Source organism: Pinus tabuliformis, chromosome 7 (assembly GCF_031772625.1).
Source record: "Pinus tabuliformis cultivar Carrire ecotype Pingquan chromosome 7, CPIR1, whole genome shotgun sequence".
NCBI classification, from domain to species: domain Eukaryota; kingdom Viridiplantae; phylum Streptophyta; class Pinopsida; order Pinales; family Pinaceae; genus Pinus; species Pinus tabuliformis.
Genome location: NC_142293.1, coordinates 2,037,852,078 through 2,037,866,899, shown reverse-complemented (window position 1 = coordinate 2,037,866,899; position 14,822 = coordinate 2,037,852,078). Strand labels below are relative to the sequence as shown.

At 38.7% G+C, this 14,822-nt stretch overlaps 1 protein-coding gene across 1 annotated transcript in view; it reads left to right on the top strand.

Moving 5' to 3' along the window:
* The window catches only part of LOC149256692 (pleckstrin homology (PH) domain-containing protein), a 492,716-nt gene that overhangs the window by 335,023 nt on the left and 142,871 nt on the right, over positions 1-14,822 (top strand). The window contains 10 exon segments of the mRNA XM_089460839.1: positions 6,642-6,684; positions 6,807-6,943; positions 7,116-7,631; positions 8,376-9,152; positions 9,275-9,348; positions 9,559-9,889; positions 9,983-10,081; positions 10,172-10,327; positions 10,725-10,903; positions 11,011-11,529. Of these exon segments, the coding sequence (XP_089316965.1) occupies positions 6,642-6,684; positions 6,807-6,943; positions 7,116-7,631; positions 8,376-9,152; positions 9,275-9,348; positions 9,559-9,889; positions 9,983-10,081; positions 10,172-10,327; positions 10,725-10,903; positions 11,011-11,529 (2,831 nt within the window).

Sequence of the window (14,822 nt, the reverse complement as noted above, 5' to 3'; positions counted from 1 at the left end):
AGAAGGAGAACACAATATCACATCTCGGGTGAACATCATGACAGTGCTCTCAAAATTCTTGATTTTGATTCCATGCCCTCACAGTCAAGGAATCAAATAATCTTAACATATCATAAAAGGCAGTAGTGCTTGGTGCTGAGCAATGCAAGGAAGTCTCAAGAAAGGTTCTGGAACTCTATTGTACCAGACAGCTCAAGCAAGAATCCCATTGAAGGAGATCATTCAAGAAAGCATCAAGGTGAAGATTTCATCTTCACGTGACAAGTAAGTGTCTTTTTATTCTATATTCAAGTTTGGTTAAATGACTTCATGATTGCAAGGACATTTATGAATTGGCTGGGTTATCAAGATTCCTTGCATGAAGAAGGAGAATTGACATAGTCCTCTAAGTAGTTGAAGTCATCAGAAGATCTCCTCTGAATTTATGAAAAGGGATATTTATGAAAGATTCCCTCACATAGTAAAAATTGGAGACATTAAAGTGATGTAGATGATAAACTCATTCTCTTAAGGTGCAATGAAGAAGGTCACATGAAATCTGATCTACATGAAAGTAAAGGGTATCAAAGGATGTAGGATATCTTCCATCTACAAGACCTAGACAGGAAGATAACCATAATCCACTAACAATCAAGGTAACAATGTCCATGAACAAGAAGGTTACCTCATTCAACAACTTGTGGTCTCTATGCCAGATAAAGAAGGACAAGTTGATGGCAAAAATAGTGAAGGTTAAAAGAACTCAACCATGTACAGAAAAGGAAGGCAAGGTTGGTCCTTAAGCAAGACAAAATAAGTATAGTTAAGATTCAATGCTATTGAAATATTTTGGAAGTTCATATCATTGAAAGATGGAGAAAGCTGAAGAAAAGGGCCAAGGAAAGAGGGAGTAACAAATCTCTCCTATGAGTAAGATAGTATCCCTCACGAAAAGGTTCTATCATAAGCTCCTAGATCTTGTGTTATAAGATATGACAATGATAATAAGATGCATCATGGCATCATGGAAGCATTAGAAACAAGAGCATGTAACATTTCCATAGGGATCATGAAGGACAAAAATCCATGGTAGACAACATGTAGGATATATAGCTCTTGGGAACCTCAGTGGACATTGAAGGAAAAAAAGGAGTCATCTAAGGCTCATCATACATCAAGTCAAAAAGGAAACATCTGCCAGTTGGGGATATACAAGATCCTCAAAAAAATTCTTTGATGGAATCCTCATCGTAGGGTTCACTAATCTAGAGAGGAAGCAAGTGTTTCAATAGGAACTCCAACTTATGGAATCCATGAGATGATGATGTGATGACATGAAGCAGATCAAGGAATTGAAATGACCTGAAGGTAAAACAAGGTATGTATGCTTATGTTTAATATTATAATGTTATGTCATATGGTTGCAGGTAACATGGATCATTACTTCTATCTTGAGAAGCACAAAGGTCACACTAGATGAAATTTACATAATATGTCCTCATATGAAGTATGAGGTGATTGACTACAATAAAGACACTTTGATTGAAAGCTATAGAATGTGTGAGGAAGGAAGAGATCATGAGATATGCAACCATGACGAAAGGCAATCAACATCTAAAAGACCAAGAAAATTTGACTAGGAAATCTCCCAGAAAGATATGAAGACTCTAATAAAAGTCTGAAAAGAATGAAGACCCTTGATAATGGATATCTTTGGGAGATGTGACAATATGTGTGCAGGATGTTGATACCTACAAGAAGATGTCATGATGAAAAGCCATCTCGTAAGGTATGATTTAATTTAATATAATTTCTTGAATAATATCTGGATGAGTTCATGCAGGGCTACTAGAACAAGACTTGTAAGTACAAGTGCAACCAACATTCATGCGATGGATGGAAACTCCTGAAAGAAGCATGGAGAGAAAAGAAGTAGCCATATGAAGAAGGCTCTAGATATGTACCAAGAAGGCTACTTTCCATGAAGAAAGGAATGACATGACGGAATAAGAAGGAAAGTGGTCGATGGTTGTTGCCCTATAAGGAAGAAGCTCAGCTAAATTCCATGACATAAAGGAGAGAAGTTGATCAAGCAGCTGAAGGGCCCCCAAAGTAAAAGTTGCTGATATATAGAAGAGTCCCTAGCTAAGAGGGAGCTCTGATAGGTCCCTCCTAATTACAATGGAGTGACAATTGTGTTTTTCCATGTCATGTCTCATGCACTAGACCAGGACTAACAACCGTAAGTCTAGATGAAGGCCATGAATGGAAATGTAGATACAACATTCTTGTCTTCACTTAGGAAGAAAGAATGGGAGGATTGGGTAATCATCTGACATCCGATACTCTTTGAGGATGTGTAGGGCATCCAAGATAAGAGTAGGCAAGAGGATCGATATTCTTTGAGGGTTGGGAACCCAAGATAAGAATAGTCCTAGAAGTCATACTCAGTGAACACCTGAGTGGGTATGTACCTTGAGAGATAATGATGAAGGTGTCTATAAATCATTGGTCTCGCTAGCATTGTAGCTCATGGTCTCGTGGAGAGATGGAGCTGTTAGTCAAGGCCTTGCACTATGACAATGTTGATTGATATGATGCTGTAGAGATGAGATTACCAATCCGATTCTTCTTATGAGAAATTCTTCAGATTGAGAATAACCAAGTACCATTGTGAATACCTCCCTAGTTAAGAGGGAGTGTTGAAGAAAAGTATAACTAGGTTCCATATTTGTTAGTATAACTTTGATCTTTGTACTTGTCAAGAAAAAGAAATATTATTTTTATAAATTATATGAATGAGTTTCTTGCTCATTCCATAGGTCTAGGAAAGTCAAAGAGTCAAAGTCATGTGCAAAAAGCTCTTCTTGAGCATATATGTAAAATGTATACTAGTCAAGAACAACCCTCCAAGACAAGCACAATCCTCCAAGACAAGCACGAAGAAGTCTGCTTGCAAAACAATGAAGAAAACAATTAAGTCGACCTCAAAATATATATTAAAGAATAGTCATGTCGGCTCAGTTAAAGTGACATGTCTAGTCATGAATACAAGTCGGCTTACCTACACACGGACTTCTATATATACCCCGCTGGGGTCACCATAGAAAACATATTCGTACACCCTTGAAATTTCGTATGGTGCAGGAATCTCTGAAATTTCAGATTCTCTCTGAATTTCGGATAGGCGCAGGAACTACAGGAGGTACAGGATCTCAGATGTCTTAGGGATGATTGCAGTAAGGAATCTTGGATGCCTATAATGTTTTGAAGGGTTGTTACAATATGTATTTCGGAAGTCAGTCCACCATCTTTTTAGCCTTCTTACAATCTCGCAATCATCACCATAGCAACATAACGGTCTCGGCATACTTGTGAATGGAAGGGTCCTAAAATAACACTCTTTGTCTCAGCCTATTCTCTAGGTATCGCTACAGTGTTGACATACCGGTGATCTCATTCCAGCATTCTAGACACAGTCAAGATCAAGGTGAAGTAGCAATGATGGTCTCGGTCATGATCCGTATCTCAAAGTAGCTCACATGCTAATATAAAATACCTCGTTGATATGGTGATCTAGGTGGAAGTACAAGCAATGGTGCAACTACAAGAACCTCTGTGGCACTATGATGATGATCTCAGTGAAGCAACAATAATGATGATGATGATCTCTACAGTAAGAAGAGGATTGATGTCTTGGTCTTGGAGTGGCCTAGTAGGTCAAGGGTCAAGGTCTTGGTATTCGTCAATTGGAATCTCTATAAGAAGAATTGTGTGCGGGTTTTCCTCTCCAAGAGGGAGAGGTTTTGGCCTTGGCAGAAAGCCAACATCTTGTGTTTTTGTTTCTTTGTTTTGGTAGCAGTTTGATGAAGCAAACACACACACTAATAATAAGAAGATCAAGCTAAGATAAATTGTGAAAGCACTTCACAAATTGTTATCATGCTAAGAAGAATCACTCTTACTCTAACTGCGGTAGACTCTTCAACAACATGGAGGTGGTTAAGTTTTGCATGGAGATGGTTAAGTGAGGGCCCATGATGGAGGTAGAATTGGAGGGAAATGTGCTTCACGAAATTTATATAAGGAAGGCAACTCTCCTCATTTCATTCATCTTTTTGGCATATCGATTTCTCTTTGGTTGCTCGGGCTGCTTAGCCGAGTCACTTGCTGTTTAGCACGAGTTCTTCAAGCGAAGAGCTCACCCTTTCTTCGGGGGACTTCGAGTGCCAACCTAGGAAGGTTTTTTCTTCATTATTTAGGACGAGGTTCTCATTGTGATTTCTAGCAGTTGCATTCATCTCCAGGGGGTGCGTATTACCAGAGGACACAATGAAGAGGAGGCCGAGTTTGCTTGTGGTGTCTTGTAGTGGAGTTTGTTTGGGAGATGTTTTGGAGAGGAGGCATAGGATGTTTGCTATCATTTTGGGTAGTTTGGGAGTTGGAGGAGTGGTCTTCTTTGCAGGGAGACTTTCACACTTCCTGGGCCAACGCAGAGGCAACACTTGCTGCTCACGTGGAGGGTAGAGTATCTGTCTTTGAGGTTGAGCTTCACCGGGGAGGTTAAGGGAAACATTTGGAGAGGCGATTGCTTCATTTTTCATAGCTTAGAGGAGGTTTTCGCTGGAGTTGTTTGCAGGCTATATTCTTGAGCAGTTTGGAGGGCATAGGGCATATTGGAGGTTGGATTCAGGCGAAACCCTTTCTGGTTTTTTGTGGGTTTTGACCAAAGAGCTTGGGGCTAAAGTTTCAACAATTTCTGAGCACCAAAGACGGGGTTTCTTCCAGTTCATTTATAGCTAGTAGTGTAGTTTCTACGGATTATGCAGAGCATTAGAGGAGCAATCATTTTCCAACTTTGAGATTAATGTTTATCACCTCGGTTTTGTGAAGATTGCCCTTGAGGCAAGCGCAGGTGCATTTCTGCATACTATTGTACTTGCTCCATTTCATTAATAAAATGACTCAACTGGTTTTCACTTCCGGAATTTATTGAGCATTTCCTGATTGTTTTAATTTTCTGAGTTATAAATCGATTTTCTTTTGGATATCACTGTTTATTTAAGTTGGAACATTACACATAGCTTAGGAGACAAAGCCTACTTTATGCTTTTCCAATATCCCTTGAAGATGTAGTAGTTTCTTGCTCATCAGGATTGAGACATTCAAGAGTTCCTTTTAGATGTAGTATGAAATGTTGAGGAATTGGGTGACATCTATTAAGGGGGTAGAGCTCATAATAGGATTCTGCCCATGTGCTTACCATGTTTGAGTGATCTTTTGCATTTTTTATTTTTATTTGTGGCTTCATAAGATTTTATCATTCTTTTAGCAGCATCAACCTCACAAGGAAAATTTTCATCCCCTGACTCAAAGATGAGGATATAAGGTGCCAGTCTCAATGAGAAATGACAATCAACCAAAGGAATGGATGTGGATAATAAGGGAAACATGGAATGTGGTAAGTATGTATTACCTTGGGCATGATATTTCAATCATTGCTTCCTATTAGTGCCCCTCCTAAAGAACGGACCTCAAGGGAGGTCACATTAGACTATGAGTGAAGGACAACCTCCCAAGTGAAGCATGGGAGTAAGGCTTCAATCAAGAGTGGTCAATCTTCGAGCTTGGCCTGTGATCCATATTAGTATGTCCCAAAACATTAAATGAAAGCACATCATTACAAGAATGGTTAGTGTGCCTTTTGACAAATGACCCACCTTCCTTCAAGAAGCATGTTAGATGGGAGAGAGCATTGGCTGGAGCATAAGTGGATGGATTTAATGTAGTGCTATATGTTGGCCATCATAGGGCTGCTAGCTGGATGGCTGTCAAATGAGGAGAATTTTTTTTCCTACGAGTTACCCACTTTTTGTCGGTAACATGTCTCTGAGGTGGTTATCCTAAAGGGGGCAATGGGCTCCATTTGCCCTAGATTAATAAGGCGGTAATCTTTATCATTTGTTTCATTCTACTTAAAAGTTAAAACCCTAAACTTGTTTTTGTTTTTATTTCATGATAAATGGGGGTGTTTAAGGGTTTATCTCGGAGGTTTTATGGTTTATTCTCTCTTTTATCTATCAAGATTTACTACAAATTATTCCAATAATTCCAACATGTGGATATGGATCACCATTAGACCACACAAGGGCTCTCCTCCCAAGAGAAATGATGGTTAGTTCTAGGTCCCACATAGCTGAGCATTGTGGAGGTGGAGGATATGACCCTTTTTTCCATTTCCCATCATAAGGATATGTTTTGTTCCAATTAGATTGTTCTATTTTCTATATTTAACTTACATATTGTTTTACAAGTAGATGCTTCAGAGCTCCCCTAGTGTGTCGTAGATGCTGATCTACCCCACACCGTCATGACCATTCTTGGTCATTGGAAAAGATTAACAAGAAATGCTTCCATCAATTTATGGAAAGTGATACGCCTTGGTGGGTATTGCTTCATATAAGTAACAATAATACAAAGTGTGAATTGTAGAAAAAATTTGTGGTTGCAGGTTTTCCACTGAAGAGATATTGCTTTATTTTCATATATTTGTGTATGTGTGTGTTCCCTTTGATCTGAGCTAATATATCATTTCAAGTTTTTGAATTCCAAAATTTCCATCTACATTCTTGCTAAAAAAATGAACTCGTTTGGATTAACAGGAAACACACGTGATTGAAATCGTTGTCACTGATGTGGAAAAAGGTATGTTGATGGCCCTCAATATAAAACTTCTTGTTTCTACATACACTGTGTTATTTTTGCACTATTCTCTGATCTTGTGTTAGGCCTCATTGTGATTATAAATAAATCCTCTTGCTAAGCAGGCATACATATTGGCTCCTATTCAACCTTGTTAACAACAGCAATATTCTTGGACCATAAGAGATCAAATGTTTCTGCTCCAAAGGAAGAACTCGATTTGGCTTGGAGACAACTTTGCTCAACAGAAACCATAAATGATGTATTCTCATATTTTCATTTGTTACTTAAGTACAAATATCTATAGATGATGCCAAATCTAGAATATAGAGTTCAATTTCATTTCTGTTATTGAAATTTGTTGACCTTGAGGTCATTTTTCTAATCCTCAAACATTTTCATCTTGCTGTTGATCGTTTTCCTTTCCTCTGCAGGAAAGCAAAAGCAGCATACATCAAGGGAAAATAAGATGTGGTATGTTTATTTCATCCATTTTTACTGATGAAATGTATGCCAATAACCATTTGTTTGGTACAAAAGGTGGAGTTATTCAAATTAGTCCTACCAGAGAAGGCCCTTGGACGACTGTAAATTTGACCTCTGCTGCTTCAGCAGTGTGCTGGAGAATGGAAAATGACTCAATAGCCAGAGAAGTATCTGTCAAAGGAAGTAACAAATATGTAATTATCAGATCTCTTGTTTCTGTCCTAAATCAAACGGATTTCTCAATTGAGCTGTGTCTTTTCTCCGAGTCTTCAAACTCACAGGTTGAGAACAGTAATGACCATTGGCAGTGTGATGAGCAACAAATTTCAGATAATATTGCACAGGATGAAGTTTTTGAAAATGAGAAGTATCATCCTTTACTTGGTTGGGGAAGCAGCTTCCCTGGTCATCTTTCACCTTCTGATCCAGGGCGCTGGAGTATGCGGGATGACTCCTCTTCCCAGGTAGAATTCTCTTACTTTCGGAAGCCTTTCATTACTTTTTAAATTTGCATTGTATTAAGAATATCACGATGGAGGTAGATGTGGCTCATGAAAATAAAGCAATCCTCATTTTCTTCTCTTTTTTGGAGAAGGGGAAGTTCGGCTAAGGAAGGATTTCCTGACTATTGAAGATAAAAACATAGTTGTTCAATTTGCACCTGTTATAATTATCAATATATTAATTATTTTGGCATATCTTCAGAGTGTCAACCTAATTAGTAATTTACATTTGGAAGAGATCAACAGAATGCTGTGTTTGTTGAAAGAAAAAGATGGAGTTGTTATGGCATAAATATGAAATGCACAAATCTTCATGGACATCATAAGATTTTTGTTTCATTTACTCGAAATATTAGCAGATGGGATTCTTTTTCCTTTTTCATATTCTGCTTTCTCTTAGGCCGATATGTGTCCGAGTCTTGGACTTGCAAGCTTGTGTTTGAATTCTTTAGAAAGAAATAGAACGTCTTTTCCAGTAAAACAATTCTGTATAGCAGAGGTCCTTTGTCATCAATTAACTGAAGAACTTGGTATTTCCCATTGAAGGGCCAACTGTGTAACTCTCTATTGAAAATGGCTCAGAAATAGTGATGTAACTTAAACAGGCAAAGACACCTCAAAGTTTAATTTAATTTTTTTTGTGTGAGAAAACTAGGATGATAATTTGTTGTTGGTGCATGCTTACGTTTGTCTTAGTTGATACAGGACTTCCCAGAAATTCAATTGCCACCTAACTGGGAGTGGGCCAGTGATTGGCATATTGATAACAAAAGCTCATCTTCTCCTGAAGGTTGGACATATGCAGTTGATTTTCGGCATCTAAAATGGCCACCTCCATTTGATCCTGAAGGTCCCATGCTCTTTGTCAGGAGAAGGCGATGGGTACGGATGAGACAACATATATCCAAAGATGGAAGACACTCATTTTCTGTAGGGATATTAAGGGCAGGAGATGTAACTCCTTTACCTGCAGCATGTTTGGGTCGCTTTGGTCCAAAATATATTTTGAAATTTAAACCATGCAGTTTAAATGGTGTGGATGAATATCTTTGGAGCAATGTATTGAATTACAGAGGAAGACATGACAATACGCCAAAGCATGAGAATATGCCCCATATATCTGTTTCTTTGCTCATGGAAACAGAGGAACTTGTGTACTCCCCTGCAAAAAACGCTAATAAAACAACTCACAGGAATGGTTTATGGTTTTGCTTGAGTGTAAAGGCTACTGAAATTGGAAAAGATGTTCATTTGGACCCGATAAGGGACTGGAAACTCGTGCTTACTGCTCCATTAACTCTAATTAACTTTCTTCCAGTAACTTCTGAGTTTTCTGTTCTCGAAAAGCTTTCTGGAGGTGAGTTGTCTGTTCGCTATAGGGGGGTGGTCAAATCTGGAGAAACGATTCAGGTTTATTCTGCTGATCTTCGGAACCCTGTTTATCTTTCTTTGATTCCACAAGGTGGCTGGCAGCCAATACATGTATGTTGCTATTAACAGATTTTGTATTTTTTTATATTTTAATTCCTCAATTTACAATTTTTTAGATATTTTTTTCCCTGAGATAAAGCAATGTATTTACGAAGTCATGACTGTTTTTGAAGGAGGCTGCTCTAATTTCACATCCTACGAAGGATCTTGCTCAATACCTAACATTGAAGAATTCGTACTCTGGCAGGTCAGCTTCTTGTCATATACAGATATTAATATTGTTCTTTCATAATAAAGCTAGTCAAGTAATTGCAAGCAAATGACAGTCAAGCATGTTATCTTTATTTCTCTAAGCACGATGGAGCTAAGATGATTATGGTAGGATAAAAGTAGCATGTTCATACTAACAAGTAATTATCTGATTTCATTTTGATATATCTGATGTGAACTGTTGCAGAATGGTTCAAGTTATTCTTGAACACAATAAAGATGGTAAGGACACAGTTGCAAAGATTCTTAGAATCTACACACCATACTGGCTAGAATGTGTCAGATGCCCTCCATTGCAACTTCGGCTTGTTCGTATGGACCCCACAAGGAAATTAATATCTAGTACAACTGCCAATAATGAAAAGATTCTGGAACAAATCAATCAAGAGGAGATGCAGGCTGGTTGCACTGTCATTTCAACATTTGATCCTAAATCTATGGGTCTTTCAATTGCATTGAGTGATTCTCCCAGCCTTTGTTTTAGCCCGGCAACGGCACTTTCTCCTCTTACTGATTTGGTAAGGTCGTGATTGAAATGTGTATTAACTGTATGCTTGCTATTAAGATTTCCTAAATAATTGTCTAATGAAGATATGTTGTGTTTCCTTCAGGATGGATCATTAGATCTTAAAGCACATGATGGAAATGGCCATAGTATAAGGTTATTTGTTTCAACAAAGCCATGCCCTTATCAATCTGCTCCAACAAAGGTATCTTTTCAGATTACACAGACTTATTTTACACATACTGGAAAACCTGGAGCCATTAAATTTCGATAGCTTAATCCGTGTTCATGGCAGGTTATTTGTGTTCATCCTTACATCACATTCACAAATAGAACTGGCCAATGTCTGTATATCAAGATGAACAGCAATGACCAACCCAAACCTCTTCATGCATCAGACTGGAGGGTAGCTTATTGCATGGTTGATACAGAGGAACCAGAAAAGCTACAGGTAGTATGCCAATGATTAGTTGTAATCATGCATGCATTCTGTTCCTTACGCCCTATTTTTTTCAATAATGCTGCTGAGGAAGGGGTATTGTAATTATAGACAATTGTGTTTTCATTTTATGGTTCAGTTAAGTGATATGGAAAATCAATCAAGTGCAATGGAATATGATTACCCTATTGTCAATCTCCATAATCATGGAAAATGATACTTTCACTTTTTATGTAACACTAAACTCTCTCTCGCCTGAACTTTACTCTATTTCTTAGTGTCATATTGAAAATAATCTCTTTTATTGTTGTCTGTTGTAGATAGTTAGTGTGACAGTGTCTTGATGGACTTTTGTCTCTCTAAGCTATAATTTATTGATTTGAGAAACTATTCAACCCCAAACTTTCAGGTTCGTTTGGAGAATACAAAATGGTCTTATGCTTTCGCTATCAAAGAGGATACCATTAGTGTGGTAGTGCGGAAAGAAGATGGTACAAGACAAAATGTAAGAGCTGAAATTCGAGGTTATGAGGAGGGATCAAGATTCTTGACTGTGTTTCGTCTAGGATCAAGTAATGGTCCTTTTAGGTAATTCTATTTGCTGTTCATGAATATACTGTGGTACTTTTGTTTCCTCCATGCATTGAATTGTTTAGTATCATTCCTAAAGTCTTTGTATAATTGTTATTTTACAGGATAGAGAACCGTACAAATATGAAACTGATTAAGCATCGCCAGTCTGGACTCAATGATGATGCATGGCAGCTCTTAAAGCCTTTATCAACTATGAATTTTGCTTGGGAGGACCCTTATGGTCAGCACCTACTCGATGTTCTTGTGGAGCATGCAGATACATCTAGCATTTTGACGGTGGACATTGATAAAGTTGGTGATTTTTATCCCCGAGATGGATCTGTTACCACTGGTATCTGGATTCGTGTTATTGAAGTTCATGATATCAAGGTTGTGAGATTCTTTGATGACAAAAGAAATCCTCAAGAAATATATACGTCTGAAGAAACTGCACAAGCCGGAAATGACGTTGAGCCAGTTCTCCAGAAACAAAACAGGACACAATCCAGTACAACACCTCTAGAACTCATATTGGAATTAGGAAATGTGGGTGTGTCAATTGTGGATCAAAGACCAAAAGAAATTTTATATCTTTATCTGCAGCGAGTATTCATTTCTTATTCAATTGGTTATACAAGTAGGTAAGTATTTGGTTTAGCAAGAACCTCTCTCCTCATGGAATGAGAAAGATCTGATGTTAAAATGGAGTAGTGCATTATGTTTAGTGTGCTTTTATGGATGTAGACTCTAAATTATCTTTTGTTTTATGCTTGTTTACAATAGTCTGTCAATAGGCAATAATTTTTATTTTTTGTTTTAAATCCCATCATATATTTACAGAAAAATATTTACATCAGTAAAGCAAAACGGTGGGAGTATACAATGAAACTTATATTTCTTCCTCAAAATTACTAACGAAGAAAAAAAAATCAGAACACGCTACTACATCTAGGGATTTGTCATCCTTTATCAGCAGCACACATTTGGCCAATAACTGAATACATTCCTCATCCATCTAAATGGAAGAGAGCGCAGATAAAGAACTAGCCTCATGATCAAAATCAGAACTACATTGGATCTTCTAATGGGTAAATAGAGTAGAGATCCTCAGGCTTTTGCCAAATCCCAATAAAAGATATACAAACTAAATAACTGCAATCACCTAAAAGGGTCACCCTCCAAAAAATCCTCCACGGACAAGAATTCAGAACTAATCCTAAACAAAATGTCAACCTTTCCACATGAACTAACAATCTCAAAAAATGTGCTTCCTTTTTAGCAGGCCATTATTATTTTGCATCATTCCGCAGTTCTCTTATATACGTGGCACGACAGCACTACCCCTGGTTTCTTTCTCTCTATATGCTACTTTTAGCAATTTTTTAGAAGATGTGCTTGCACTCCCATGTTGTAGTCATACTGACTGTACTCTTCTTCAGTCCCATGTTGATTTCTCGTAGCATCAGATGTGCTCTAAGTCTCAAATTTTGCAGGGAGGCTTGGGCACATGTATTCCAAAGAACTTATAAAGTGTTTTGGGAAATTCCACCCAGAAACAATTTCATTAAAATAATTAATTATTTTTAATGGGACCCTAAGTCTAAACTTAGGAAAATAAAATAATTAATGGTTATTAATCTAACTGTAGGTGTAACTTCTAGAAGAAGACGAGGATCATGCCAAAATGATCTTAGCCATTGATTAGCTTCTAATATGGGCCGTTGAATGTCAATGGCAAGATTATTTAAGAAGGCTTGAGGGTCATTTGGAAAACTCACAGAGAGTTGATCAGTCAGATCGAATAGCTAAAGCTAGAGGCAACACAGTGATTTGTAGTGATCACACAGTGAGGGGCAGAGGGAGTTTTGGCTAGAGGATCTTCTCCAGAGCTAAGAATACTCAACAGAGAGGCAGAGAGACACATAGAGGAGGTAGCACAGAGGGCAGAGAGGGTAATGCAGAGCCAGGAAGGGCTCAAGCAGGCCCCATGTAGAGCCACACAAAGTCCTCCAGCGCAAAAGTCTGAGTTTGTTGAGGAGGTTGACGTTTCTGAGCCAGGAGGGCTAGAAAAGGCTTCTGAAGGCAAATCTATTCTCATTTGAGCTAATGCAGGGCTTTAGAGGTTGACGCGGGGCCCACGCAGGGGCAACGCAGAACTAGCCGGGGAACTCGTGGTTCAGCTGCCGGATCAGCTGGGACTTGTAGTGTAAAGTGAGGTAATCTCACCAGTTTCTTCTGCTAGGTGATTTTCTTTGTAATTGGATTGCCGGGAGGGCATTTAATAGTTGTATTCTGAAATACTTTAGCTTAATAATAAAAACCCTTAGATCTACTGCACCGGTTTTCTTGTTTTGGGTTTTTCCGAGGACGTTTGTCCAAAAACAACTGTGTCATTTGTGTGTATCTTTCTCTATTGTTCAGTTTCTTGTTTCAACATATTATTTAATTGGTGTAGGCTGCAGTGTATGTATTTCAATGTATGCCGTAGGAAACTGCAATTAACTTGTTCATGTAAATCTAACAAGGAGGAGAAATATCATCAGTGCTGCAGTAGGAATTCTTGGGTTTAAGGAATTTTCACATGGTATCAGAGGAGTGTAGGTGAAGCAGGAAGAATAGTGCCAGAGAACCCAATGCTGAGGAGGAGATCGAAATAGTTGCAGGAGGCAACAGTTCGAATCCCCAGAGGGATTGAGCTGTCCAAGCCGGAGGGCTGAATTTCGAGGCAGTCTGTCTTTGAGTGAGTTGATAGAGAGAAGGGCTTCCAGATCGAAATTTGTCCGTGGAAGAAGGAGCAATGCTGAGCCTAAGCGTGAAAGAGCTGGTGGGACGTAATTTTTTTGCAAGTCGTTTTGCTGGGTAGAAAGACGTCAGAAGAAAAGAGAAGCACAGTGAGGGAATTTTTCCTCAGTAGACTTCCCACCAAGAAGTTTGTTTTCTTATTGGCTGAGCAACAACAATAAGAACAAAGAGGAGTAGTTTGACATTTTCATGGCAGAGATGGCAACCAGTGGGCTGAGAGATCAAGACAGGTTGGATGCAGCATCCAACTATGTCATCTGGAAGGAAAGAATGTCATTCCTTCTAGATGAGAATTCTCTCAAGATCTGTGTCGACAACGTGGTGGCTGTGCTCGCAGATCAACATCCGTTGAAGAAGTACAAGGCAGAAATGGCGAAGGCAAAGAGAATGATCCTCGACGGACTAAAGGATCATGTAGTCTGTTACATCGCTAGTAGAGGGACTGCTAAGGAGATGTGGGATGCGTTGTCTACGCTATATCAGGGATCTTTCGAACAACTAAAGATGTACTTAGAGCAGAAATTGAGATCTACACAGATATAGAAGGGGGAACGCATAGATCCATTCCTCACGAAGCTTCAAGAGACTTGGGATGAGTTAGTAGCTGTGGGGTCTACACCTCAAGGTTCTGAGATGGTTAGAATGGCCCTAAACTCGGTCTTAGAAGAGTGGCAAGTCTTTGTCCAAAGCATCCTGGGCAGGGTAGCTTTGTCAGTATGTGGGCAACTCAAGTAAGAAGAGCTAAGGAGAGATCTAGTCAAGTGCAAGCCTTATGGAAGCAGCTGCAGTGGGTCGAAGCCGGAGGAGGATGAGAATGCAGCCCTTGCATCGACGGCATAGCAGGAGCAGCGAAGGTGGAAGAAGGATGTCTCGTGTTAGTTTTTGGTAGCATCGAAAGTGCTCTAGCCTTGAAAATTGGTGGAGAGGCTAAGGCACATGAGTTCTAAAGAACCCAAAAATAGTTTGGTGAAATTCCACCTGGATTGTATTTTATTAAAATTATTAATATTTTTAATGGAGTTCCTCAGTCTAAACTTAGGGAAATTAAAATATTAATGGGTATTAATCAAAATATGGGTGAGAATGATCTGGAAGGTGGATCAAGTCACGTTTTAATCTTAGTTGTTGATTA